This window comes from Centrocercus urophasianus, unplaced genomic scaffold (genome assembly GCF_019232065.1).
Source record: "Centrocercus urophasianus isolate 14NV4802_14NV808 unplaced genomic scaffold, USGS_Curo_1.0 seq_20, whole genome shotgun sequence".
Taxonomy (NCBI): Eukaryota; Metazoa; Chordata; class Aves; order Galliformes; family Phasianidae; genus Centrocercus; species Centrocercus urophasianus.
The window spans coordinates 617490-644281 of NW_024884756.1; the positions used below are offsets into that span (position 1 = coordinate 617490).

General features: G+C 59.0%; 3 protein-coding genes across 19 annotated transcripts in view; 1 reads left to right on the top strand and 2 right to left on the bottom strand.

Moving 5' to 3' along the window:
• Positions 1-6089, bottom strand: part of PCBP3 (poly(rC) binding protein 3) — a 46478-nt gene extending 40389 nt beyond the window's left edge. For 13 of the 15 annotated variants that reach the window (XM_042821883.1, XM_042821894.1, XM_042821886.1 and 10 more), the window contains exon 1: positions 3975-4141. The gene's annotated coding sequence lies outside the window, so the exon portion shown is untranslated. Of the gene's footprint in view, positions 1-3079; positions 3167-3974; positions 4142-6005 lie in introns of those variants that run through there. The other 2 variants (XM_042821881.1, XM_042821882.1) reach the window with 2 other exon arrangements.
• A 1338-nt stretch (positions 6090-7427) lies between these two features.
• SLC19A1 (solute carrier family 19 member 1) lies at positions 7428-12582 on the top strand. Of its 2 annotated transcripts, XM_042821878.1 has the most exons (6): positions 7428-7553; positions 9730-10025; positions 10445-11222; positions 11382-11574; positions 11668-11809; positions 11890-12582. In XM_042821878.1, the coding sequence occupies exons 2-6, from the start codon at positions 9804-9806 to the stop codon at positions 12052-12054; spliced, it is 1500 nt and encodes a 499-aa protein (XP_042677812.1). In that variant the 5' UTR covers positions 7428-7553; positions 9730-9803; the 3' UTR covers positions 12055-12582. The 2 variants fall into 2 exon arrangements, with proteins under 2 accessions (XP_042677812.1, XP_042677813.1); XM_042821879.1 differs by lacking the exon at positions 7428-7553 and having other exon boundaries at positions 7941-10025.
• Positions 12379-26792, bottom strand: part of COL18A1 (collagen type XVIII alpha 1 chain) — a 30636-nt gene continuing 16222 nt past the window's right edge. For both annotated transcript variants that reach the window (XM_042821875.1, XM_042821874.1), the window contains 40 exons: positions 23884-24428; positions 21751-21828; positions 21608-21667; positions 21392-21530; positions 21208-21311; positions 21089-21115; positions 20783-20962; positions 20681-20707; positions 20528-20590; positions 20330-20416; positions 20164-20217; positions 19943-20092; positions 19771-19833; positions 19589-19633; positions 18654-18794; positions 18502-18573; positions 18338-18409; positions 18182-18244; positions 17970-18005; positions 17801-17890; positions 17561-17590; positions 17440-17466; positions 17298-17360; positions 17143-17217; positions 17021-17056; positions 16875-16928; positions 16574-16648; positions 16380-16451; positions 16230-16263; positions 16041-16103; positions 15923-15966; positions 15707-15820; positions 15432-15576; positions 15284-15357; positions 15076-15204; positions 14926-14961; positions 14596-14847; positions 14316-14513; positions 14019-14134; positions 12379-13793 (listed from right to left, as the gene is read on the bottom strand). In XM_042821875.1, the coding sequence (XP_042677809.1) occupies positions 13580-13793; positions 14019-14134; positions 14316-14513; positions 14596-14847; positions 14926-14961; positions 15076-15204; positions 15284-15357; positions 15432-15576; positions 15707-15820; positions 15923-15966; positions 16041-16103; positions 16230-16263; positions 16380-16451; positions 16574-16648; positions 16875-16928; positions 17021-17056; positions 17143-17217; positions 17298-17360; positions 17440-17466; positions 17561-17590; positions 17801-17890; positions 17970-18005; positions 18182-18244; positions 18338-18409; positions 18502-18573; positions 18654-18794; positions 19589-19633; positions 19771-19833; positions 19943-20092; positions 20164-20217; positions 20330-20416; positions 20528-20590; positions 20681-20707; positions 20783-20962; positions 21089-21115; positions 21208-21311; positions 21392-21530; positions 21608-21667; positions 21751-21828; positions 23884-24428 (3947 nt within the window). In that variant the 3' untranslated portion in view covers positions 12379-13579. The remainder of the gene's footprint in view (positions 13794-14018; positions 14135-14315; positions 14514-14595; positions 14848-14925; positions 14962-15075; positions 15205-15283; positions 15358-15431; positions 15577-15706; positions 15821-15922; positions 15967-16040; positions 16104-16229; positions 16264-16379; positions 16452-16573; positions 16649-16874; positions 16929-17020; positions 17057-17142; positions 17218-17297; positions 17361-17439; positions 17467-17560; positions 17591-17800; positions 17891-17969; positions 18006-18181; positions 18245-18337; positions 18410-18501; positions 18574-18653; positions 18795-19588; positions 19634-19770; positions 19834-19942; positions 20093-20163; positions 20218-20329; positions 20417-20527; positions 20591-20680; positions 20708-20782; positions 20963-21088; positions 21116-21207; positions 21312-21391; positions 21531-21607; positions 21668-21750; positions 21829-23883; positions 24429-26792) is intronic.

The following is a 26792-nucleotide window of genomic DNA, read 5'->3' on the forward strand; positions in this document are numbered from 1 at the left end:
ACCATGACCATGACCATGACCATGACCATGACCATGACCATGACCATTGCTCCAGCACCCAGCCTGCCTCTTCTGCCAACTGTAAGCAAGTACCACTATTTAAAGACTAACACAAGCTGCCTGCACAGGTGCCCTGAGCAAAAATCAGCCAATTAAGCTTGGTGCTAACTTCTCCTCATCTGTGAGCACTTTGCACTTCTCCTGCTGCTTGTTTGGTTTATGTTTTGTGCATGGGGTCCAAGGGAGGCTCATGCTTTGCTGCAGATCCCAGGGAAACTGAAGACCTTGAAAAAAAGGCAGTGTGTAGCTGGCAGGGAGTGCTCTAGCAGGATTGCAGTGCTCTCCCTAACACCTGAGCTGCAGTGTATTCCCACAGAGGACTGGTCCTGCTGTGTGCCTGTGAGGAGCTGCATTGGGTGAGACGCAGCAGCACTGGGGGGATCTGCTGGGTTCTGCTGCTTGGCTTCCCAGTGGCACTGCTGATCGCAAAAGGGAGAGAACGATCCTCCCCTGACCTGTGTTCCCATCATCTGACTCTCTGTGTGTTTTACACAGACAGAGGCAATGATTTTAATGTTCCAGTGAACAAGCTGTCGGGACGCATTAGCCTCAGCTGGCAGGCTGCAGAGATGGCTTCTCCTCCCAGGCGCTGCCCAGCGAGGAACTAAGACGTGAGCGCATGCGTGCCAATGGTGCCCATTATCCTCCAGCCCTTAATGAAGCCTCCTTGGGAGCCCTGCTCCTTGGGAGGGGAGGGGAGGTTGAGGGAGGAAGGTGAGTGTCTTGGCTGCGGGGCAGGCAGGGCGGGCAGGGAGGCAGCCGCCGCCTGATGTGATGGGAACTGAGCGCTCCAGAGCCGTCAGAGCCGCGGCAGCGATGAGCTGAGAAAAGCCATGAGCTACATGAGCTGAGCTGACATCTGCCCCCTGGGCAGGTGCCTAATGAGCAGAGACATTGTCCATTTGGGAAGAGGACAGGAAGGTAGAAAGCTTCCTAGCTGACACCTGGTGGCCTCCGTCCGTGCTCCTGGTAGAAGGGTGGGGGACAGGGGGCAAAGGCAGGGGGGCAGCGCCTGGGAAATGGGTGGGGGGCACGTCTCACCCCCTGGAGCTCCCTTCTTTGGAATGTTCTGCTTCACTACCGAGTGGGAAGTGAAACCGCTGCTTCCCAAGCACGGCCCCGCTGGCTGCATCCTCACAACCCAGTACAGCCCTGCACCTCATTTCAATGCACTGGCATGGGGAGAGGTGCCAGGAGCAGCGGTGTGCTGGCCTGCTCTGCGCTCCATGTCCTGCATCCCCCTGCAGCGCATCAGTGCTGCAGCACGTGGGAGTGGGATGGTACAGCCCCGGCAGCATCGTCGCGCCCCCCCCCCCCCCCCGACGCTTCCACAAACCCAGTTCAGTCAGTCTCTATAAATCCAGTGAGCCCACTTGTCACAAGCTCTCCTCCAGTTTACCTCCAGCCTCTGTGCTTACCCACCACCTTCACCAGTGCCTGGTGACGAGATGGGAGTGATGGAGCGGGAGAGGGGAGAGCCTTCACCTCCAGAAACAAAAGCACTTACGAGCCAGACAACTCCCAGTTTACCCCCAGAGCCCTGCCAGGCACTGTGGGTCCGCCTACCAAGCCTGTTTCCTGCCCCTCATGCAGAGGATGCTTTCCTCCCCGCCGCCCATTAGTTCCTCCAAGGCTGAGGGGGTTTTATCAGGCAGCTACCTCCCTGAGACCCCCCAGCAGCCATCTGCATCCTCGAGGCTAACAAAAACGTAAAATGCAGAGCTCTGCTGGAAATCTTGGGGGGAAAAAAATAAAAAATAAAAACCACAAGGTGCAAAAACTCATGCAAGGCCACACACGAGGTCAGGCTGGGAGCAGTGTCCCTGGAGCCACACTGGCAAAATCACAATCATAGGGGCTGGAAGAGACCTCTGGAGATCCCCCAGTCCAAAGACCTGCTAAAGCGCCTTCTCTAAGGCAGGTCACACAGGAAGCACCCATGTTTTAGATATCTGTGGAGAAGAAGATTCCAGATTTCTCCAGGCTGCACAGCCCCAGCTCCCACAGCCTGTCCTCATGCAGGTGCTCCAGACCCCAACCATCTTTGTGGCCCACCACTGGATTCTCTCCATCTGTTCCCTGTCTGCCTTGAACTGGGGAGCCCAGACCTGGACACAGTATTCTAAAGGTGGCCTCACCAGGGCAGAGCAGAAGAGGAGGATCACCTCCCTCAACCTGCTGGCCATGCTCTCTGTAAAGCCCCCCATGGCACCATTGTGCTCTCACTGTTGGGGTTGCAGCAGCAAGGTGCCAGTGGGTGCTGCAAAGCCGTGGGGCAAACCCTGGAGTGGGGACAGCCACCAGGCCCCTCCCCAACACTGACAGCCCCACTGGGCTGGAGCAGATGGAGCAGCCACAAATCCCTGTAAGCCAGGGAAGGGAACTAATCTCTCAGAGGACAAAGCAGTTGGCAAGAGGGATGCTTGATGTTTCACTTCCTCCTCCCTCCTCAGCCCAGCAGCAGTTTTCAGAGAAATGTGAACCAAAAACAAATTCAGATCCCTCCTTGGTGCTTCTGCCTTTTTTTTTGCCTTCCATCCTTTCTGCTGCTGATGCTGCTTGTTTGGGAGCCAGACATCTACTGCTGAGCCCACACATAGTGAAATACCATGGGAGAGGGATGGGGCAGGAGATGAGCTATGGGTCACCCTGTGAGCACCACTGCCACCAAATCTGTGCTTCATATTCCTCACTAACCTGATTTGCTCTGGCTCAGGGGACAGGGATGATCCCAGCATCGAGTAAGGGACAAGACACCACATCCATCATAGCTCAGCTGGGATATTTGTCACACTGCTCCTTCTGCCCTGCCTCAGAGGTGCAGCCTGCCCCCAGAGCCACCAAGCGTCCAAAACAGCCGCATCTTCCCCAGAGCTGACAGATGTCGGAAATGTCAGCAGTGTGCCTGCTTGGTGTTGGCACCGTGGCTTCCCAAGCTGTCTGCCTGACTCAAGGTGTGCTGCATGCAGCAGTCACCAAACACTGTGGTCCCGTGGAATAGCACCTTCCCAGGGAATACCTTTGTTTCAGATGTGTTCTGGGCTCTCCTCCCTACAGCTCCCCACAATGTTGCCTTCGTGCCTTTAAGCAGCGAATTGTTCCTGCATTTGGACAAAGGACAGAAGTCATGGGGTGATTCGGGCTGTGAGCACCTCTGAGCCCTGCTCTGAGCAGGGTGATGCCAGGCTGGGTCCAGTTGGAATCATTGCACACTGAAAACTCTGTGGCAATTCATGGAATCATAGAACAGCCTGGGATGAAAAGAGCCACAATGCTCATCTAGTTTCAATTCCCCTGCTATGTGCAGGTCACCAACCAGCAGACCAGGCTGCCCAGAGCCACATCCAGACTGGCCTTGAATGCCTGCAGGGATGGGGCATCCACATGGATTCATGGAATCACAGGATCATTTAGGCTGGAAAAGACCTCTAAGACCATCAAGTCCAACCAAATCCTGAGCACAGGGATGCTGGCAATGAAACTGAATGAGAGCAATTGTCCCAGAAACACATAAAAAATAGGCAAATTTCGGTTTAGAACACATTTCCTCCAGGCTGCAGAGATGCAGGTAACGTGGGCAGCTCCCATCTCATCTCAGCCCATCACCCAGCCAGATGTCAGCCCTGCTGCAGCCGGCGACAGCGCTAGGTGGCAACCCCGCACCGCCGAGCAGCCTCGCTGCGCCTGAGCCGAAGCTTATCCGTCCCTTTCCGGTAATTAGGGACAGGGTAGGGCTTCGGTCCTTCCCCCCTTTCTGAAATCTCAGTCTGTTTTCTTCTCCAGCAGAGCCAGCCCTTTGTGCTCCTTGCCACCCCGGGTATTCTTCCAAACCCTTCTACAAATTCTTCAAGATTTTTTTTTTCACGTTCATTCTTCATCTGGTTAATTCTTCTGCCACTTCTCAGAGCTCTCACCTTAAGCATTTTGGGAGCACAACGGGCTGGCTTGACTCTGCAACACTTTAAAGCCGTCCGGGCTCAAGCCCAGCGGTGCAGTGACAGGGACTTTGCCATCAATCAATCCTCTTCCCGTTAAGACATCACCAGCGTCACCAGGACGGGCACGGAGCAGCTCCCATCGGCCTCCCCTGTGCTCCCCGCTTCCTCCCGGTGCCGGGCCCCAGCACGGCACGGTGCGGTGGCACATCTGGTGGCACGGGGAGATCCGCGGCACAGCCGGGAGCAGCCGGTGCCCTGCGGACGGATGCGTGGAGAGTCCAGATCTTCGCCTTCAGATCCCCGCACGGATCCCCCGCCGTCATTCCCGAGGGATGGATCCCTCCCATCTGCAGGAGGGTTGGGCGCAGCGCCTCGAAATGCAGCAGGCGTGTATGTTTTCAGGAAGCCGCCACCTTGCGCTGGCGGAAGTCAGCACCACAGGTTTGCCCCTTGGAGGCTGGGGAGGGTGAGTCATCCTCCAGCCTCTGCCCCTGAATCCCAGCCAAGGCATAAAAGCTTTTACCGCAGCCAGACACAAAACAGCCATCAGCAAGACACCAGAGCCCGGCTCTGGGCTGAACCTCTTTCAGGGAGGTGACAACTCCAGGATGCTGTCACCGCCAGCTTGACTGGCCACCGGGGCTGCCCGCATCCTGGCCATGTGGCCGTGGTGTGGTGGGGACCGGGGTAAGGACACTGCCGCCCTCAGGAGGTGACACACACACCTGGCTCCTTAAAGGAGCAGTTTTCCGTGATAAAAGAGGGATGAGAGCATCCATTTGTGGCCACATAGATGGCCGTGGGAATCTCTGTGAGGGGATGGAAGGGGGGAGAAAGCTCTGCTGTTCCCCACCCGTAGCTCCCTGCAGGGCCAGCACGGGAATCCACACATACAGTGGTGCTGCAGCACTGAGGGCACAGCTACTGTGCTGGTGGGAGCACGCTTCAGCTTCAAAATGTGCCCGTGCTCTCCCGCATCCTTTGCACAGCCCAGAGACAGAAGCTGGGGTACCCATGCACAGTCACCAGACAGATCTGGGCTGGAGGCCCCTGACACAGCCCTGAAAGCTGAGCATCTTCCAACCCACTCCAGTGGCACAGGTTTTGGCACCCGTTTTGGCACCTGCTAGGGACAGCTCTGTATCATGCATCAGAGCTGCACCTTCACAATATAAAAGCAGGTTGGAAATGGATTTTCCCATCGCATCCGCCCAAAGGCTGCAATGGAAACAATCCTAGAAAGCGTGGATGAGATTCTGGGAGCGTTCCTCACCTCCCATCCCTAGGGCTACAGCCAGGCACAGCTCTGCATGGGGTGCTGCTGCCCACGCCCTAGGGGACCCCTGCCCAACCCAGGGCCAGAGGGGATGCACGCAACGCAGCGCTCTGCGCCATTCCCGGGGGGCCATGCAGCAACCGTGCTAGGGTGGGGATGCTCCGCAGTGCTGCAGCCATGGTAGGAAGCAGGATGCCTGAATGCTTGGAGACACGGCTCCAAAGTACCAGGGCCTCCCTCGCCTGCGGTCACTGAGGTTGGGGGGACATTCACCTGGCTGTGGGTGCAGCCATGAGTTTGCTTGGCGGGTGCTAGGAGGGCCAGAGATAAAGGGCTCAGACACCACCAGTGACGCGGCACATGGCGCATGCAGGACCCCGCAGGGGCTCGCACCCCAAAGGCAGTGCCCAAGGCTCACCCACCCATGCCACATCCCTGCCATCGCTGATCTCAGGGCCTGAGCTGCTCCCACCCGTGCAGCTTGGGGATGGGGACACGGGGCAGAGCTTCGGGTCTCTCTGTCACCATCCAAGCAGGGATGGGATCCCATGCCGGGATGGGACCAGGGACACCAAATTCCTAGCAGTGCAGGAGGTGGCACAGCCCAGGGAGAGGCACAGCAGGGTGTGAACAGCTCTGGGGGCTGCCTCTCCCTCCCTCCCTGCCTCGCCGGGGGAAACGCGCCCGGACCCTCCCAAAGAGAATAAAGTCCAGGGAAAGAAAAATCCTACCTGCCTCTGATGGGCGGACGGACGGAAGGGCTCTGCAAAGGCGCGGAAGGACGGGGCAGGGGCAGGGGGTCGGGGAGGAAGGAGAGGGGCAGAGCGGGGAGGGGAGGCCGGGGGCGGAGGGGGAGGCGGCAGGGCGCGGCGGGGCTGGCTCCGAGGCGGCGGCAGCCGGAGCTGTGCGTCCTGCCCGGCCCCGCAGGCCCTGCCCACCCCGCCGAGCTGAGCCCACCCCGTCCTCATCCTCACCCTCATCCTCCCGTTGCCGCCCGCAGCACCTGGGGACCGCCACCGGCAACACCGCGGGGTGACAGCCCTTGGTTTTCGGGGAGCCCTGCCACAGCCCGGCGGTGCGATTGGAGGTGCGCCGTCCTAAGCGGGAAGGACCTTTGGGGCGGGCGGTGGCAGCGCGGTGGCACCGAGACGCAGCTGCTGGGGCGTGGGGCCGGGAGGTGCTTCGGGGGTCCCAGCGGGTGCAAGCAGCACCCGGCAGCGCCCCCAGTCCGCATCGAGATGCTGTAGGACATATTGGAGGGTCCTGACCCCTATAAATAAGCAACGAGCCCGCAGGGCCTCTCTTTGAATGGAACGAGGGCAAAACGAGAATACCCCGGCGAATCCTGTGCGCACCCAGGCTGCATCCACCCTCTGTGTCCCGCACCCGAACAACACTTTCGGGCTCCGATTGTTTGTCTGAGATAAGGAGGAAAAATACAGAAACAAAATAAATGCGGACTTGTGGAGATCGACGGGAGTCCCCTGCAGCGGGGGAAACAGAGTTCTGCCCGCCGGGGCTGCGCGCAGTGAGGCGTTATGGAGCAGAAAGCCCCGGGTTGGGACCTCCGCCAGGCGGGCGCGGGGCTATGAATATTTCATCGGAGCAGCCGAGGGCTGTCGGGTCGCATCGCTTCTGGCACAGTGACTGCCGGGGGCGGAGGTGGACACGCGCAGCCCGGCCCACGCTGCGGGCAACGGGATGGATGGGGCGGAGCATTCGGAGTTGATGCCCGTTTGTGGCTTTCTGCGCTATTTATGGAGTGATGGATATCCCCGCCGGGACGTCGAAAGTGCTCCCATCGCCCCTGGAGTGCAGCGGGGTGGCCGGGACAGCAGCGGGGACGCAACGGAACAAGGCGCTGCTGCGGCTCGGTGGCACAGAGCGAGGAACCACCGGCACTTGCGGCCTGGCCCCGAGAAGCCCGGAGAGGTGCGCGACGCACGGACGCCGGGAGGATCCGTAGGCAGAGGTCTAAGGGGCTGCAAGCCGACGAAGGAACCCGGCTGGGGCTGGCCCTTCCAGGCAGCGCGCCCTTCCTCCTCCTCCTCCTCCTCCTGTTCTGTCTCCTCCTCTTCCTTCCGCCCGCAGCACTGTGGGGGCTGTAGTCTCCTTACCCCCGCGCACATGGGATGAGACTACATTTCCCGGGTTACCCCGGCTCTTCCCTTCTTCCCCCCCTTCCCCCCCTCCCCCCAGTTTCGTTCTACTTCTCTTCGTCTTCATCCCGCTTCTGCAGCAGCGGGGCCGCCCGCGTCCCTATGCCCGCCCCCGCGCAGGTACGGCCGGGAACCAGGGGGGCACTGGGATGCAGGGAGCCGCGGTACCGAGGATGCGAGGGATGCGGCGTGCGGGGATCCGGGCACCGCGCACTTCACTCCTCTCCCACGTGCATCTCAGACCTGGCGCTGGAGGCGCACCCGTCCCTCGGCTCCGGAGATGGGGGGCTGAGAGATGCCCTTCAGGAGGTGTATTTTGGGGGAGGGGGGGGGCAGTTTGTGGGGAAGTTACTGCAGTCGGTCGTGCATCCCACCCCTCCCTGCCGGCTGGGCCCCTTCCCACCGCAGCCCCCGAAGCGCTTGTCCCCGTCGTGGGATGGGCATCCCCGCAGGCGGGTCGGGCTCTACGGGTCGCTGTGCCGCCGTTTGGCCGCCCTCGGCCCTTCCTCAAGGTCACAGCCGCCGTGCTGCCCTCCTCACGCGTGCCTGCGTCTCGCCCGGAGCCCCGCACGAAAAAGCCCTTTGCATCCCGTATGGCTTTCCGTAGGGCTGCCGTTTGACAGCCCGATGGCAGGACCCCTCCGTGGGGACGAATCCGCGCGGGCCGGCGCTGGCCGTGAACTTGCGGTTATTTGGGGATAGGGCTTAGGAACAGCGCGGCGGAGCCCTGCGCTGAGCGGATCACGGGATTTGTAGACCTTGGTCCCGGTGGCACGGATTCCTGCGCACACGTGGAGCTTGGCCAGCACTGCCGGGTAGGGAGGAGTGCTGGGAGGACAGCGGGGCATGGGGCGTTCGCTGCGAGAGTGAGGAAGGGAGGGAGCTTCATTCCTCCGCGGAGCTGCAGACCCCTTTTCTTTCTCTGTTTTGCACGTGGCCTCCCTCGTATGGCTTTGAAATGCCAACTGGAAGGGGAACGGCATCCAAGAGCCTGATGTCTGGGAAGACAGATGCAGGCAGGGATAGGGAACTTTGTGAACGTGGACATTGGCAGCTGTGGGGTTGCGTGAAATGGAGCAGAGGGATTTCTGCATGGGGTTTGCAGTCGTAGAATCATTAAAATAGGAGAAGACCACTAAGATCATCTAGTCCAACCACCAACCCCATTCCACCATGTTCCTCGGTGCCACATCTCTGTGTTTCTTGAACGCATGCAGGGATGGTGACCCCCTGGGCAGCCTGTTCCCATGCCTCACAACACCTTCTAAAGAAAGATTTCCTACTGTCCTGGCCCAGCTTAAGGCCATTCCCTCTTGCTCTATCGCTGTTACCTGTGAGAAGAGGCCAGCCCCCACCTCACCACAACCTCCTTTCAGGCAGCTGTAGAGAGTGATGAGTTCTGCCCTAACTGAACAATCCCAGTTCCCTCAGCTGCTCCCCATAGGACTTGTGCTCCAGACCCTGCTCCTGTAGCGATGCATGGGATTGCTGTGACTGCAGTGCAGGACCTGACACTCGGTCTTGTTGAAGCTCATTCCATTGGCCCAGTGGTCCAGCCTGTCCAGATCCCTCTGTAGGGCCTTCCTACCCAAACGTAGATTGACTCTTCCCAACAACTTGATGTCATCTACAAACTTACCAACAATGTGCTCAATCTCCTTGTCCAGACCGTGAATAAAGATAGTAAACAGGGCGAGCCCTAATACATAACAGCATAGGCAGAAAAGCAGCTCCTGGAAGTGTTTTCTGAAAGCCTGTGTAGTCATCGGGGGTCTGTGCCTTCCCCATCCCATCCCGTGACTGCTAATCAGTCATGGTGCCAAGTTCAGGGATTTGGACATTAATCCTCTAGCAGACCGTGAATCTCATGGCAGTTCAGTGCACTTCTCTCCTCTCCCTGACTGTTGCTGCTTGAGCGTAACACTCTGGCACAGCTTTAGGTGATGCCATTATCTTTGGGTCCTCTGAAATCCCATGGCCTAGCCCCTGTGAAAATGCACCCAAAGGGCAGCATTGCTTTGGGCAGGGGGCAAAACTCCCCTGCCTTTAAAGCAGGCAGCAGTGCGGTGGGTGGGGGGATGGACAGCCCCACCACAGTGCATCCGTAGGATCTTGAGGCATGCTTTGAAAACACCGCCTGAAACGGAGGGCCCCCTTTGGCAAAGTAAAGCTCTTTTTGATCTCCGTGGGTTCACATTGTTGCAAGAACATCTCCTGGGGAGAAATGTTAGTGGTTTATTTGTGTTGCTGTTCTGGAGGAGTTTGATGCCGTGCCAAACTCTGCTCTCTCCCCCAGAAGCTGCAGCAGCGATGCGCTGGGGAGCGCCGGCAGCCAAAGCACAGCAGCCCGGCACAGCGGCACCCGCGTAGATGACGGTGCCCAGGCGTGAGCCCCTGTCCCAGCGCAGCACTGCCGCCATGCCCCAACGGGATGAGGGCAAGAAGCCGCCCGTGGAGACGGCGCCGGAGCAGCGCTGGAAGCTGCAGGTCTTCTACCTGTGCTTCTATGGCTTCATGACGCAGATCCGGCCTGGGGAGAGCTTCATCACGCCCTACTTGCTGGGACCCGAGAAGAACTTCACGAGGGTGGAGGTGAGATGTGTGTATCCCCGCCTCGGCGCGTTCCTTTCAGCCACTGGCACCAGGGCTTGAGCTGTGCACCTCCCAGCACGGGTGCCAGCACCAGGGAGCACGGGGTTGGGTAGCTGCTATCCCCCATAGGCCTGGAAGCCGCTGTTGGGGTGCGGGGGGTTCTTGGTGGGATGGAAGGCTGAGCTTGCTTTGTGCTACTGGGGATGGGGGAAATGGGGGTGCATGGCTGGGGCTGCCGGTAGTGAGAGGGTTAGGCAGGATCTCCTCTGCTAAGCACTGCTGACCCTGCTCCCAGCCTCCATGGGAACGCCACGTTCCCAGCGCAGGAGGGGGTCAGGGCTCAGCTGGGCTGAGCACGCAGGGCCGAATTCCTCCCCAGGCCGGTCACACAGCACTCAGCCTTCCCCCACACATGGCAGGTGACTAACGAGATCATGCCGGTGCTGACGTACTCCTACATGGCGGTGCTGGTGCCCATCTTCCTGCTGACCGACTACCTGCGCTACAAGCCGGTGCTGGTGCTGCAGAGCCTGAGCCACATCTCCATCTGGCTTCTGCTGGTGCTGGGCACCTCCGTTTTGGCCATGCAGCTGATGGAGTTTTTCTACGGTGTCACCATGGCCGCACGCATCGCCTACTCCTCCTACATCTTCTCCCTCGTCGCCCCGTCCCGCTACCAGCGCATGGCCAGCTACTCCCGCTCCTCTGTCCTCCTGGGCGTCTTCACCAGCTCGGTGATGGGGCAGCTCTGCATCACGCTCGGCAGCATTTCCTTCCTCACCCTCAACTACGTCTCGTTGGGCTTCGTCACCTTCGGCCTGCTCCTCACCCTCTTCCTGGAGCGGCCCAAGCGCAGCCTCTTCTTCAACAGGGCCGAGGCGGCCTGCAATGGTGCTGCACCCACTGAGCTGGATAAGATGGCCAGTGGGGACAAGATGGACAGTGGGGACAAGGCAGACGGCAGGAAGGGAAAGATGGGGGGCTGGCGCCAAGCCGCGCTGTGCCGCATGCTGCGGGAGGTGTGCACGTTGGCCAAGCAGTCCCGGCTCCAGCTCTGGTCCTTCTGGTGGATCTTCAACTCAGCCGGCTACTACCTGGTGCTGTACTACGTGCAGATCCTTTGGAACGACATCTACCCGGCCAGGGAAAACCGGCGGGTGTACAACGGTGGGGTGGACGCCGCCTCCACGCTGCTGGGTATGTGAGTGGGGCATCCTCATCCCGTTGCGTGCCCTGGGGACGGGGTCTTCACGATGCTTTGTGTGGGGTGGGATGGCGCCAGGCTTTGAGCACATGGTGGAGCAGCATGGTGCGATGGTGAAGTGTTGACGGCGTTCCCTGTGTTCCCTTGCACAGGAGCCATCGCCTCCTTCGCAGCCGGCTACTTGAAGATCCGCTGGGCGCTGTGGTCGGCGCTGGTGATTGGGGTGGTGACAGCCATACAGGCGGGGCTGCTGCTACTCATGAACACCACTGGAAACATCTGGGTCTGCTACACAGCCTATGTCCTCTTCCGTGGCTCCTACCAGTTTCTGGTTCCCATCGCCATGTGCGTGGTACTCCCAGCCCTCGTTGGGAGGGCTGTGGGGTGTTTGTGTGGGGTGCTGGCAGGGCTGGTGCTCAACCCCTCCTCATCTCTCAGCTTCCAGATAGCTACCTCCTTATCCAAAGAGCTCTGCGCCCTTGTCTTCGGGGTCAACACATTCTTCGGCACCGTGCTGAAGACCATCATCACCATCATTGTGGCTGACAAGAGGGGCTTGGGCCTCTCTGTGCACCCCCAGGTAGGACGGGGCTGGGGAGCACCAAGGAGGACGGGTTCCCGTAGTGGCACAGGGCTGGCTGCAGAACCACTCTCTTGCAGTTCTATGTCTACTTTGGCTACTTTTCACTGCTGGCACTGGTCTACCTGATGATGGCCGTGGTGATGGTCGTCCGGCACAGCCGCCGTGCGCAGCCACCAGAGCTGATCCCCACTGAGGGCCAAGTGCAGGAGAAGAGCCCAGAGGCAGCTACCGTGCAAGCCTGAGTGCCAGCACCCAGTGAGACAGGATGGCAGGATGGACTGGCTCCTTTGGCACGGCTCAGTCAACTTTGGCTCAACCAATGAGTGTCACCGCCAGCATATGCTCCCACCTCCCATCTTTCTGACAGTGCTGAGCTTTCTGCCCCAGCCACCCTGTGACCAGCAAGATGCTGGCAGTACACGGCTAGCACCCAGCCCCCAGGGTCATCTTCCACCCCCTGCTTGGGGCCCAAACATACCCAGCAGATGTAGGATGCCCATTGCAGCACCAAAGGGTACCACACAAGGGGTACCCCCGTTGTCCTGCAGAGCTGTGCGGAGCCAGGCTACAAGAGGATAACGTTTCTTTATTCAGTGCCTTTAGAAAATGGTTTATGGGACACAACAGACAAAAAATATAAAGATCCACAGGCTTTAAATTGCATTAATTACACAAAATACAGTAGACTGTAAGAAATAGAGGCCGTGTGACTCGCACAGCTTTTATGGTAATAATTTCCATAAAATAATAAAAAGCTAGTTACAGATTTATCTTTTTTTTTTTTTCCTTTTCTGTTTTTTTTAGCACCTTGGATATGCCCACACCAATGCAAATGTCTTTGCTCCGCCGTGGCCCCTGGGGCACAATAGCGGTGGCCCAGCAGGTGCTGGCGGTGTCTGGCCTAGGAACCACATGTGGTCAACATGCACACACACGCAAACGCACGTAAACACATGCCAAGGGTATGCCGGGCCACCCCACTCCTGCCCTAGCTGTGGGGCTGCCCCACCGCCCTCAGAGGACCCCACTGAGTTGTGCTGAAAGCACCTGGGGCAGGGAACACACAGAGGGCTGGAAGCCTGACCCCAATACCGGGGTAGGCAGAAATGGAGCGGGGCCTTTGGGGCGGATATGGGGACCAGAACCCAGGGCTCACCTTGTGCCCAGCGAGGGATGGGTGATGGAGAGGAGGTGCAGGGCTGGGTGGGATGGGTCTTACCTGGGGAGGACGGAGACTGCAGAGGAGCAGGGCACTGGGGAACCCCACCACTGCCACGGGACGGTCCCTCACCTAGGAGGGGACAGCTGGGGTCCTCCTTCGGTGGGCTGGAGATGCCGCAGCCCTTGCAATGTGGATTTGGGGCTGGCCTTGAGCTCCTGGCCAGGACAGAGCAGGGCTTTCCAGCAGGTGACTGCACAGCATCTCCAAAACCTCTCTGCGGAGCATCCTTCCCCACCCAGCCTCCCCTGGTGAGTATTTGAGCAGGGAGGAGGAGCGGGTGGCTGACACAAGGGTATGGCTGAAGTGGTTAAACACAAGGGGTTAGAAAAGAAGTGGAACCAGAGGTACAGGAGGAAGAAGGCAGCCAGCCCACGGCTGCCCAGATCCTCAGGGATAGGGGTGAGCCCCCTCCAGGCCAGAGCAGTGGCAATGGCGATACTCTTTGGCTTTAGGTCTGGGGCAGAAGAAACCCAGTGGGGTGAAGGCAGGAGCGTGGCGGGGAGCAGAACCTCCCCAAGGAGGTGTGCAGTGCTCAGAGAGCAGCGTCATTTTTTGGCGGCAGTCATGAAGCTGTTCTCAATGCAGAGGACGACAAAGGCATGCTGACAGCTGCTGGCTGACTGCTCCAGGAGCTTGCCTGAGCTCAGCGAGGAAGCCTGCCCGCTGGTATCACGCTCGTCCGTCCGCCATGCCTCACAGTAGCTCTCGGGCAGGCGACGGCCTTTGGCATCCGAACCATGCCAGATGCTCTTCTGTGGCCTGAAAGACACAGCAATGTGAGGCTGCTGTGATGGGATCCAGTCCCCAGCCACCCTCCCTGCAGGGATGGCCGGGGCAGGATGCAGCATGCAATACCCAATGCTCAGGGGTGGTCAGCACAGGACGCAGTGCGAGGTACCTGGTATGTCCACTCCCACCCCGTCCCCTCTCTGCCTGCAACAGGCACATCCTGCACCCTGGCAGGCACAGTGGCCCTGCACTCACCATGCTGAGTCCTGCAGGATGTCCCGGCCATCAAAGGAGAGGATGCGGGCTCCAGCCCTCAGCGGTGCCTCGCTGCCAGTGAAGAGGGCCTCCCAGTTACTGAAAAGCACCTCGTCCTGGGGGCAGAAATGGGGATCAGCCCAACCCAAGAGTTTGCATCTCCAGAACTCGGACCTGTGGCTCCCAGCAGCCCCAAGCAGGGGATGCTCTGCAGTCACCATTCCTGCCAAGCGGTCCGATGGCAGCTCTGGGTGCCACAGGGAGGGACACGCCACAGTGAAGGGGCTGGGGCCGTACCCGGAGGTTGACGATGGGCACAGAGGTGCGGTCAGCCCTGCGCACGATGCTGTACAGGTCCTGCAGGCGGGAGGAGAGGAAGGCACGGAAGGTGCCGGCCAGCCCGACCTGCCGGGCTTGCTGGAAGCACTGGAAGTCAGCGCCACGAATGCCACGCATGCCGCCGCTCAGCGGGGTGTTCAGGGCCACCAGGTGCAGCTGCAGAGGAGACGAGCAATGCTAGGGACACGTCATGCCCCACACCATCTCCCTACCCAGGGCAGGGACCGGCGGCACTCACAGCAGGCTGGAAGTCCTGGTGCACGTGGGCAGCCACGGGGGCTGGATCCGGCCAGCGGTGGATGTAATAGCTGTTGAGGAGCTCGTGCTGCTGCAGCAGGGGTGGCTGGGGCAGGCGGTGCTGGTTGGCCACCACCTCATCCCCACGCCAGGGCCGGGCAGTGGGCGGGGGGTTGTGGTTGCGCAGGGGATGCACGGGTTGCTGGGCCCCTCCGTAGTGAATGCTGGGCAGCTTGTCGTATACCTCATTGTCCTGAAGCAAAAGGGAGAGAGCGCTCAGGGCTGCCCAAATCTGTGCAGGGGACATGCAGGTGACAGGGATGGGACTCACCAGTGCCGAGCTGGGGACCAGGGTGTGCTCCTCCAGCTGCAAGGACACAGTGTGTGAGAGCAGAGCTGCTCTTCCCTCCCCAAGAGCATCTCCAGAAGGATGGCACCAAACCCCAGCTGGAGCAGCCTAGTGCCACCTGTCCCCACTCACCAGCACTCTGCGGAAGCCCCCACGCAGGCGGACGTAGAGCTCCTGCCGGTCAGTCAGGAAGATGAGTCCTCCCTCAGGCAGCTCGTGTGCAGCACTCAGCATCGCCTGGTACGTGGGCATGGCACGCAGCTGCAGGCATACAGAGACAAGGCTTAGCCTTGGCGTGGGGACATGGTGACACCTTCAACCCACCCCAGCCCCAACTCACCCCCAGAGACGTCCCGCTGGTGCCTGGTGGCCCAGGGGGGCCTGGTGGTCCAGGGGGGCCGGGGATGCTGATCGCTGGGTGGAAGGAGAGTGAGATGGCTTGATGTCCTGTGTCGGAGAGCAGGCAGAGACACAGGGCAGGAACTCACCTTGTCTGTGGGGACCTGGGAAAGAGGGCGGCCCGGGGGGGCCAGGAGGGCCTGGGGGGCCTTGCCGCCCTTCGTAGCCAATGCCAGGGGGTCCTTGTGGTCCAGGAGGCCCCGGTGGCCCAACAATGCTGTCCCCTTTGGGACCCTGGATAGGGTGAAAGAGCATCCCTGAAACAAAGGCACAGCCCCAGCACCCAGAGCCTTGCTGCCCCTCGTACGATGGGGTACTCACCATCAGGGTGTGGGGTATTCATGGCAGGGTGTGCAGTACTCACCGGTGGACCTGGGTAGCCCTGGGGCCCTGGTGGCCCAGTGACACTGGGGCCATAGAGTGTGGAACCACCTGGCTCGCCCTTCTCTCCTTTGGGACCCGCCTCTCCCTTGTCACCCTGTGGTACAGCGTGCCCTTAGGACAAGCAGTTGGGTGCACCCTACAGCCCCAGATGGCGCCAGGCCACATACTGAGGACATCCCCATGATGCAGAACTTACCCGCAGGCTTGCACTGAACCGGCTCAGGTCGTAGGGGAACTGGCCTGGGGGGAGGGAGAGAGATTGTGAACACAGAGCAGCCACCACTCACCTCTGTCCATGGGGATGTGCCACTCACCTGGGGGCCCCGGGGCACCCACATCTCCTTTCTCTCCCTTTTGACCTGGAAACTGGTGAAAACCTGTGGGGAGCACATGGGTGATACCATCTCAGAGGTGCAGCCCCACGGCCACCACTCCAACAGAGGCACCCTTGGCTGGGATCCCCCAGGCTGCCAGGAGCTGCTGGGGTGCAAAACTCCCCTTACCTGGGAAGGCGGGACGGCTGGCATCGCTGAAGCCCTGCAGGGACACAGAGAGCAGCTGCTGGTGCCAGCCCACATGCCAGCTCTGTCAGATAGCACCGGGGTGCCCTCTCCAACCCCACCAAGCACCGAGAGGACCGCAGCACTACTCACATTGTTACTGTCATAGACCACACTGCCAGGTGGCCCAGGAGGGCCGGGGGGACCTGGGGGGCCAGGAGGACCCTGGAGGAAGAGAGAAGATGCATCAGGGTCCTGGAGAGGTTCCCATAGAGGACTGGGCCCTGTGCCAAAGGGATGGAGGACCCTTCGGTCCCCTGTCCTCCCTTCCATGCAGCTGCACTCACCCGCAAGCTCAGCATACCACCGATATCCACTGGGTCGCCCTTCTCACCCTTCAGCCCATTCATGCCAGGACGTCCCTGAGGAGAAGCACATCAGCTTCACTCCTGTCCCCATGTCATGGTACAAAGGACAGAGCTGGTGTTCCTGCCCTTGCGTTCCCTCCCCAGTACTGCTTCTATTTCCACCATCCCGTGTGGACACAATGGTTTGGGGTCAGGAGGGCATGCTGTGGGAGCACCAAGGAGGAGGCAGTGGCCCAGAGGCAGAGGCAGGGATAGAAAACAAACCAAGAATGGGTCTTACAGGTCTGCCTGGAAAGCCGATTTCTCCCTTCATCCCTGCTCGCCCATGGGGGCCCTGGAGGGAGAAGAGAGAGGACAGGAATGTTCAGTGCACCAGAGAAGCCCCATCCCTCCACGGGCACAAGGAGGGTAGCAATGCTGACTTACAGATGGGCCCATCGGTCCTTGCAGCCCAGGCTCCCCCTGTGGAAATGTCAGACAGGGAAATGTCATCAGCATCAGGACAGCAGCACCACAAGCAGCACCGTGCTCCAGCACGGTACACTCACCTTCTGTCCTTTCATGTTGGCAGCAACAATGGTCCCATCCGGGCTGATGATGACGCCAGGCTCTCCCTTCTCTCCCTGCAAGAGACATACAAATGGAGCACACACCCAGTATCATAGGGCTGGCACCAGCCAGAAGAACGACCAGAAGCTGCTACCTTCATCCCTGGTGCACCTTGGATGCCTGGTGATCCTGGATCCCCCTTCGGTCCCACTGGGCCCTATGCAGAGGAGCAGAGCCCACATCAGCTACCAGCTGGTACCCAGGGGCTGCCCCACTGCTGGCACCCAGACACTCACCGGGAAACCAGCATGTCCTGGTCTGCCCTGCAGGAGGAGCACACAGTGAGCAAAGAGGTGGCTGTCCATGAGCACTGCTGAGGTATGGACAGGGGAGGTATGGCTGTGGAGAGGTACCTACCTCTGGGCCTGGCAGAGCTGCCAAAGGCCTCTGGAAAAACAGTCAAAACGTTTTTTTTTTAGTGGAATCTTTGCTCTGGAGGCCAGCCTGCAGCACACAGAGCTACAGCAGAGGTCCCCTGTTCTTTCCATGTAACAAGGGCAGGACAGGCCCTTTTTCCCCCAGCTTCATCTCCCTCCAGCATGGGAATAAGCACAGTACTCAGGCACCAACCCGACAGAGCCAGAAGCCATTACTTACATCCTCACTTGAGATGTAGATGACCTGTCCGGGGGGACCCGGTGGGCCAGGGGGGCCTGGCAGCCCCACGCCATCTTGGCCTCGCTCACCCTGCAGGACACAAGTTGTCAGACCCAGCTGCCAACAAGGGGCCCCACTCACGTCCCAGCATTGCCCAGCCCATACCCACCTTCTCACCAGGGCTGCCACGGTTGCCTTTCGGACCCTGTGAGGGAATGGAAGCACGGGTGAGTATAGGGAAAGCCCTGGTCCTATACAGTGCTTGGGGTGATGCTGGAAGCATGGAGGTATCCACGAACTGACGGGGACTGGGACGAAAGCAGCATCCGTGTCTGGAGCGAGGAGCAGGGTTTGGGGCAGGGATGGGGCTGTGGCTCCTACCTGCGGTCCAGGGAAGCCCTCCAGGCCAGGGCGGCCATCTACGCCAGGCACACCAGCATCCCCCTGTAAGAGCATCAGGACGATGTGAGGCACAGGCACAGCACTGGTGTGAGACACGTCTCACCCACCCCATCCCTCCCAGCATCCCACTCCTACCTTTGGGCCTGGAGGGCCAGGCTGCCCGAGGCTGCCCACCTCGCCCTTGATCCCCGGTAGTCCTGGCACACCCTGTGGAAGCCACGAGGACGAGGGGACATGAGCACACAGCGGCCACATGGTACAAACCAGATGAGGGAGGGATGGAGTGCAACAGAAGCTACCTGTGGTCCACTGGGGCCACGTGGTCCAGGGGAGCCGGTGGCGAGTGGCAGCCCAGAGCCCTCCATGTCACCCTGCGACAGGAGAAGGGGCTGAGCCGTGCCTGCCCCCCTCACCCTGCAAGCACTGCCACCATCCCCATGAAAGCACTTACAAATCCAGCCTCGTACCCCGGCCCTGGTGGACCTGGGGGCCCTGGGGGCCCTGGCTGCCCTCGGGGTCCAACTGGCCCAGGGAGGCCAGCCAAGCCAGTCTCTCCTGGGGGACCTGCTGGTCCTGCTTCTCCCTTGCTGCCCTGCAAAGGGAAAAGAACAAAGGAGTGGATGGGATGTGCAGAGCCGTCCCTACACAGCACAGTGCCCCAGGTCACCGTGCAATGTGCATGGTGGCCACCAGAGGCTCTTCTACAATCATAAATACTTTTTTTTCCTTTTTCATGCTGCCCTGACACGGGGGTGAACTTTGCATCAAAGGGGGACACTCGCATGCATCCCACATTTTGTTATGGGTGTCTAAGTGCTGCAGCCTCCATCTCCCACCCCACCTATGCTCTCAGTGCTCATAACACCTGGGAATATCCATTCACAAAGCTCTGGCCCCCAGCTCGAAGCTCCTACCCCCAGCTCAGCTCTGGGGCTGTTGTGGGCAAGGGGCAGCCTCACCCCATAGGGAGGGAAAGGACAAGCATGCGGTTCCAGGCATGCCACCTGCATGCTGTTACCTCTTGCCTCTCCCAGAGGCAGGGAAAGAAAGAAGCCGGAGCAGGCAGGAGGGGAGAGGAGGTGGTTTGCTCTGGTTAGAGGAGGAGTGGAGACAGAGAGAAGATGTGCAAGAAGACAGTGTGTTTCCAAACAGGTACGTGTGCCCACTGGCTCCTTTAAAGGGTATTCTCACATTTGAAGGCAGAAAACCATTTCACTTGTGAGTAGTTCACCCCTCCCTTTGCGCTCCAGGCTTGGGGACATCCTACTGACCCACACCATTTTGTGGGTAGCAGCCCCATGCACCCCTGAGCCAGGGAACCAAGAGTTCCAGCAGTCCTCTCTGGCAGAAGATTTATCCCCAGTGCAACACCCCAAAGAACCTTACCTTGGGTCCTGGTGCTCCGGGGAGACCAAAGTCGCCCACATCACCCTGGAGAGGAGGAGGAAGAAGTTGTTTAGAGGAGTGACCTGGGGGCCCATGGAGCTGAAATGCTCCAGGGGATCAAGTAGCAGCTGCCTCAGGAGAGAGCAGAGCCATTCTGGGTGCATGGAACAAGGGATGCTCACCCGCTCTCCTTTGGGCCCTGGTGGTCCAGGCATCCCATCTTTTCCAGGAAGACCCAGAGGACCCTGCAAGATGCCCAGGAGGTGCCTTCAGTGCACATGGCTTCAGTGGGCACAGAGCTGCCACCACCATGGGACAGCCCTGGAATGGTCCCCTTGGTCACTCAGCACCTACCTCTGGCCCTGGAGGCCCAGGGGTTCCATCTCTGCCTGGCAGCCCTGGTGGTCCTGGCAGGTCTGTGCTGTTCATCCCAAACCTTCCTGGCTCCCCTGGCAAGCCAGGCACACCTGGGGGACCTGGGGGACCAGGTGGCCCTCGTGGGCCCTGCAAAAGAAGAAGGGGACAATGGTCACGTGCATCTTTTACTCCTTGCAGAGAAGGAGTCTTGCACTCACCCGCAGGGTCTCCAGGTCACCACCGAACCCAGAGCCTTCCATGTCAATGAATGTCTAGGGAAGCAGAGACAAAATATCAGGGCTGAGGTGCCTGATGGCACAAGATGCTGTCCCACGGTGTCTCCATGCAATGTTCTGCAGCCTCCCAGGTTCCAGGGGTACCTACCAGCCCGTCCTGCTTGGAGGAGGGTCCTGGAGGTCCGGGGGGACCCGGTGGCCCCGGGGGGCCCCTTAGCCCCACACCAGGGTCACCCTGTGGGATGGAGAGGAGATCATGGTTCACAAGCACAGGCAGGTTGCCTGCTCCACTGTGGCCACAGTCATTGGTATGGCCACCAGCATGGCCACCAGCACGCTTACTCACCTTCTCTCCCTTCTGCCCAGACTCTCCTGGTGTCCCCGGAAACCCTTGGGGCCCCATCTCACCCTGTAAAGGGGAGCAGGGGAATAGGCATCAGTGGGTGGTGGGGCACAGAGCAGCTGTCCTGTGCGGTATCCCGCAACCCTTCCCACTTACAGGTTTGCCGTCCTCGCCGGGATCACCCTGGGGATGGCAAAGGAGAGGGATGAGTGGAGCACAGGGAAGAAAGGGGGAGCACAAGAGAGGGGCTTGACTCACAGGTTCGCCGTCCCTGCCAGGGGCCCCATCCTTCCCTGGGGGGCCAGTGGGGCCGGGGGGGCCAGTGACTTGCTCCAGCGACACGCCATCAGTATGCCGTGAGAGAGGGCCAGGGGGGCCAGGCTCTCCAGGCTCACCTTTCTGGCCCTTGGAGCCAGGGTAGCCAAAACCAGCACTGCCCTGGGGAGGAGACAGAAAAGCGTCCGACCATGCCCAGCGGCGTGACTTCTTTGCACTCTAGGGTTTGTGGCCAACATGGACACAGCTTGGCCCTACATCCCTGCCCAGTTCTCCAGCAGAGCTCACCTTGATGCCCAATTCACCTTTCTCCCCCTGTGGAACAGAAATGGAGACAGATGAGCGTCAAACGTGGACACATTGCTGCAGACTGGTGGGAGAGGCAGCCCCAACAGTCCCTTGCTTACCTTCTCGCCCTTGGCAGTGCCTGGGCCCAAGATGCCACTGGTCCCCGAGTCCCCCTTCAGGCCACGTTCACCTTTCTCCCCTTTTTCACCTTTGGGGCCAGTGCCTGCAGGGATGGCAGACAATTGTGTCAGGGACCAGCACCACTTTGTGGTGGCACAATGGGAATGGGACAGCTGCCGTTACCTCCTGTGGAGACCTGCAGCCTCTCCTCCACTCTGGTCCTTTCTGCTTGCTGGGGGGATCCCACACTGCTCCTTGTCCCACCGCCCTCCACCACAGGCGGGGAGGTGACAGGGACAGCATCCAGCAGCCCTGGGATGCCCTGTGCCAGTGACAAGGGGACACTGACTTTGAGTTCCCCCAGTCTGTGTATCACCACCGAGCGCAATGCCAACTCACCTTATCCTTCCCCGAGGGACGGTGCCTGTCCTCTGCCCCGCTGCCGAAATCTCCAGATGCCTGCACTCAGCGGGGAGAGACAGAGTGGCTCAGCCCAGGAGCTGAGGAGGAGCCCCCCCAGGCTGCATCTGCTCTGTGCTCACCTCGGTGTCATCCTCCTCTTCGCAATGGTACTCGGCCGCCCGCGGATCCCCTCGCAGCCTCAGGTCGGCAATCACACCCTGCAAGACATCGTGCCATTGGGGATGGAGGCACACTGGGTCCTTCCTGCCCTGCCACCACGTCCCCAGAACAGAGGTGGATCACACCAGCCCTGCGCCGCCGGATGCCGAGCCATAGCAAAAAAAGCCATCTGCCTGCTCTGTCACCAAGAGGCTGCAGAAGGGCTTCGGGCAGCCAGACAGCAAGGCTTTTACAGCAAGTCTTCAGGATGTGCTCTTCATTTCCCCCTTGCCAGAGCATTCCCCATCCCAACTGGCCTCTCTTCTTCACCACTTCCCAGCAAGGGACACCTGCCAGCTGCAGCCTGCTGCTGGAAAGCTCCCATTTTGTATTTCTTAGCCTAATCCCCACTTCCTTACCATTTATTTGGGTTTTGCAAGCGCTGTGCGCATTCAGAATGCTTATTTATACAACAAACCTCCACAAATTCTTTCCTAAGTAGGCCACCTCAGGAAGAGCCTCACAGCAGAGCTACCTGCTAGGAGGGCACTGCACCACCCGGCAAAGCCCAGCTCCTCGCTGCCAGGACAGGACATGGCCATGCTCTGATCCCAGCAGGGAGGAAAGCTGGAAGAGGAAAGATACCTTGTCACTGGGCAGGACACCTAAAACAACATTTCAGCTTGCTTGAAAGCACAGCACGCTCAGGAAACATGAGGGGTTTGAGAAAACAAGAATCAGAGGCAGCTGCAGTGCAGCCAGGTTGGCTGTTAGCTGTCTATCTGTACATAAAAATATATGGAACTACAACCACCCCCCCAGGGAAATGCCACCCACATGGGCTCTGAGCTTCTCAGCCCATCTCCTGGGGGATGCTCAGCCCTGTACCACCAATATCCAGCACACCTTAGGAGCTGATCCTTATGGATCCCTTCCAGTGCAGGATATTCTGTGGTAAATGCTGCCTGCCAATGGCTGGCTCCGCTGCTTGTCTGGGGGCCAGGATTTAATCAGCCCTGTCGGCTGCAAATAGCATGGGCTGGGTCATGAGGCAGTCAGATGCTGGGCAGATGCTGAGCCTGCTGGGCAGAACCTGGGGAGCTGCAAGGACTCAGCCTCCCCTTCCTTGATGCCTGCTTATTCCCTGCGGGAGAACTGGGGGCCATTCTGCAAGAGCTTGCTCACAGCCTTCTCCCCAAGGCACAAACATCACCTGCTAGAAAGGCAAAAGCATCTCTGCTCTGCTCCAGGCTTTTTCCTGCATCTGCCAGCCAAATCTCCACCAAACCTCCTGGGGAGGATTTCCTCCGTGGCCATGGCTTGCCACCCCAGCAAGTTCAAAGAAAGAGGTTGCCCTTGAGATCTCCTGGAGCCTCCTCAACCACTGGTCCACAGTGCATCAATCATTAACACCTTCCTGGGAGTTTTTTTGCAGCCTCCTGCCCTACATGGTTTAATAGCTCTGCTCATGTGCCAAGGCAACGTTTAATTTCACAAACGCACTCTGCAAAGCTCCTTGGTAGAAGCACTGTCCCATGGTTGGGCAGAGCACACTCAACCCAAATGAAACCTCACAGAGCAGTGAAACCTCACAGTGGGGGATTTCCATGTCAGCTGCATTTTCCCCACACTTCCAGTAAATCTTATCTAACACATGAACCATTCTCAAGCCACAGACTGAGCTATCACCTTCCCTCCCAGCTCTCATCCGTCTTCCTGTAGATAAGGCCCAACAAAGATATGCTCCAGCCTGAACATTTTTTCCAGCTAAGAGAGACAGTTCACCAGCCCAGCTAGCAGGCACCAAAGGAGAAGGGTATTTTCAGTAAGAGGAGGCTCAAAGAGAGCATTTGCCGAAATGGGGGTCATGGTGGATGCTACAGCGCCACCACATCACCCCCTGCCTTAAGAGCTTTGGGTTGGGGATGCCCAAGAACATAATGATGGCACCTTAAGCCAATCCCTCTTGCCCAGGTGATGCACACACAGGGTGTTCCTTTGGTTTCTCTTGCCAAAGAGGTCAGTTCAATCTCTTTGAACCAACGGGCTGGTGACACATCCCTACAGCCTCTCTCCTCCCCAGACGCCGCTGGTTGGGATCACCAAGGCATTACCTGGTATTTATCTGGGTCAGCCCCTCCAGCCTGACCAACAAAGAGCCCGGCACCTTCTTCCAGTTCCATCTCATCCGGGGAGCGCTCAAAGCGGACCCGCTCGTGCTCCTCGCAGTCCAGGTAGAGGATGACTTCGTCCTCCTCCACACTGATAGCAAAGTTTGCCCACTGGTTGAGCAGGGTGGGCACGGTGAAGGTGGCAGCCGCATAGGAGCTCTGTGAGCCCGGCTCAGTGTAGTAGAAGATGATCTGCTGCTTGCCCATGTGCAAGTCTGAGAGCTTAACACCCACGTAGATGATGCTCTGCGTGGAGTCTGTGACGGCAAAGAGCACGCCGGCCCGCGGGGTGGTGGGCTGGATGTGAAAGAGGAGAGAAAAGTCTCGGTAGAAGGGGCTGGGCAGGTGGTACCGGGCCACCTGGCCTGTGTTGGCATTGGGTCCAAAGACATAGCCAGGTCTGTTCTCATGGCCGTAGATTTTGACGATCCCCTCTGGCGGCGGGTCTCCAATCAGCTCCAGGAGGCTGACCTCACTGCTCAGGTTCTCTGCAAAGAGGAGGGAGAGGGGATGGTGAGAAGCAGCACAGCAAGGACACGCAACTTCAGCATGCCTCTGCTCTGTGCCTTTGGGGACGCTGCTCAGGGCCACCCAGTGACACTGCTCCACAGTCTGGGGACGTTAGGCAGCTGGGGGCTCTGCTTCACATTGCAGCTGCTGAACCTAAAAGACCCATCCAGCCACGAGGGAGCCAAGCAGTGAGCTTTCAGGCTATTTTGAGCCTGCGCCAATTAACAGCTACTTCATTTTCTCATCTTGTGGATGTGACCCCAACACTCACCATCCCTAGAGGAACATTTCTGTGCTCTTCCCTGCAGCTAACCCTGCTCCCAACCCCACTGCCTGGAAAGATGCAGCTTCCCAAAGGGAAGGAGGGCCTTTCTCCAGAAAACAAGAGGAATTTTTATACATGTCTAGAGAGGTCTCAAGTCTCCAGTGGGCTGCTGCTCTGCTGGATCTGGATGGACAACCCTTCTCCTGGTCAAAAGGTGCTAGGGTACAAGTAAGCACATCCACATAATGGAGCAGTACCATACTCAAGGACCAGGATATGCACTGGAACAGAGCAGTGAGTGCTGGGGAGCAGGGCCGCAAGCAGATGAGGCAGCAGCGTTCCTCAAGCTGCAGAACGAGGATGCAGCTCCCAAAACGCATCTCAATCCCTGCTGCTGGCTCTCCACTCAGAGTGGCGTGGCATCCCAGAGCTCCAATAAAATGAGATATCTCACAGGTACAGCTGCGTGTTGTGCCCTCGCACACCCATGCCCGCTCCAAAGTCATGACCAGCCTCGCAACACCCTGTCCCCATAGGGTCACCATGGCTGGGAACCATCCCAGCCCTTTCCTTGCACCGCCTGGGAAAGCGGCTGGGACTGACATGCACCCTGCCGGCTTCCCAGATGATCTCAATTTCGAGCTCGTCTCCTGCCCCAGCTCATTTTCTCAAGGCACTTCAGGGAGTTCTGGTCAGGACAGTCTCTCCTACCAGGCACAGCTGAACATCTGGCCGTGTGAGCCAGCCCTCTGGATGCAAACTCCTGTTGTTTTGGCAGCACGCACATCCTCATCGCCCACACAATGGGCGCTGGATTCCTCCTCTCCTATGTCAACCATTCGGGCCGGTGCCAACTTGATGTGAGCGAGTAAGCAAGCGTGCTGTGCATCGGTGATTTTTAACTCCAGATTTCCCAGGAGCAAGAAGATATCCAACAGCCGCTCCCAGCTGCAGGTTCCCATTTTGGGGTTCCCAGAACAGCCAAGGACTGCAGCATGGGATCAGGCTCCTTGCTGGCAGTGAGGATGGCACAAAGGGCCTCTATGAGGAGCTGAAACAATTCAGTGCCCCCCTCCCTCCCTGCTGCCGAATGCAAGCCGGGTATATTGGGGTGTGCGCAGGAGCCTGGGAACCCCCACCCTGCTCTGAAGCAAGGCATTTTCCTCCAGAGTATCTTAAAAAAGAAAACCAAATATATGTATTTAAAAAAAAAAAAAAATCAGCCCAGCCCAGCCTGGGAGGGAAATATGTCCTTTGGAATGGTAGGAAGAGACAAATACCTGGGTTTCTATTCCAAAGCGTGGGGGCATCTGAGCACACAGAGCATCCCAAGCTCCTGTGGCAGCCAAGCCAGGATGCCAGGGCTGGTCCTTTCAAAGAGACATCAGAAATGCCTCATTCTAGAGGCAGGGGGATATTTCTCTCTGCCAACCTCAGTTCTGTGGATGGCAGCCAACCATGAGTTGCCCCACACATGACAGCACATGCAGGCACAAGGCAAAGCAGCTTCCATTGCGCTGAGCCATGCCATGCAGTGCTGCGCCAGCTGCCCCTCTGTGCAGCAGCCCTGACCTCAAGAGACACCACTGGGAAGCATGGATGGTGCTTATCTTGGCTTGGAGGAAGCCAAATTCATAAAAGCTTTATGCTAAGAGGAAATCAGAGCTTCCTCCCAGGGGTCCATGCAGGCAGGGGTCCACGCAAGCAGGGGTGTAGGAGCCATCTCTGCAATTCTTCATGCAGACAGCCCGTCCTCTGCCTTGAGGCTTGAGGTGGGGGCTGGGGGTAAGGCTGAAAGAGGCTTTTGTTAGCAATGCAATTCACAGTCCTGCTTCCCTTGGTATTTCAACCATCTCTGGGTTCCCCCTTCCTCTCCAAACACACCACTTGCGCCCTGGCTCAGAGCAGGAGTTGGGCGACGATACAAGGAAGCTTCCCAAAGAAAACAGGCTCGCACCTTGCAACACGCGAGCGAGCCCACGATGGCCACAGACGCATCCAGATCCCATCTGCAGGGTGGGGACGGTCAATCTGCCAGCAGCACGGCACTCACATCCCAGTGCCGTCCACTACAATG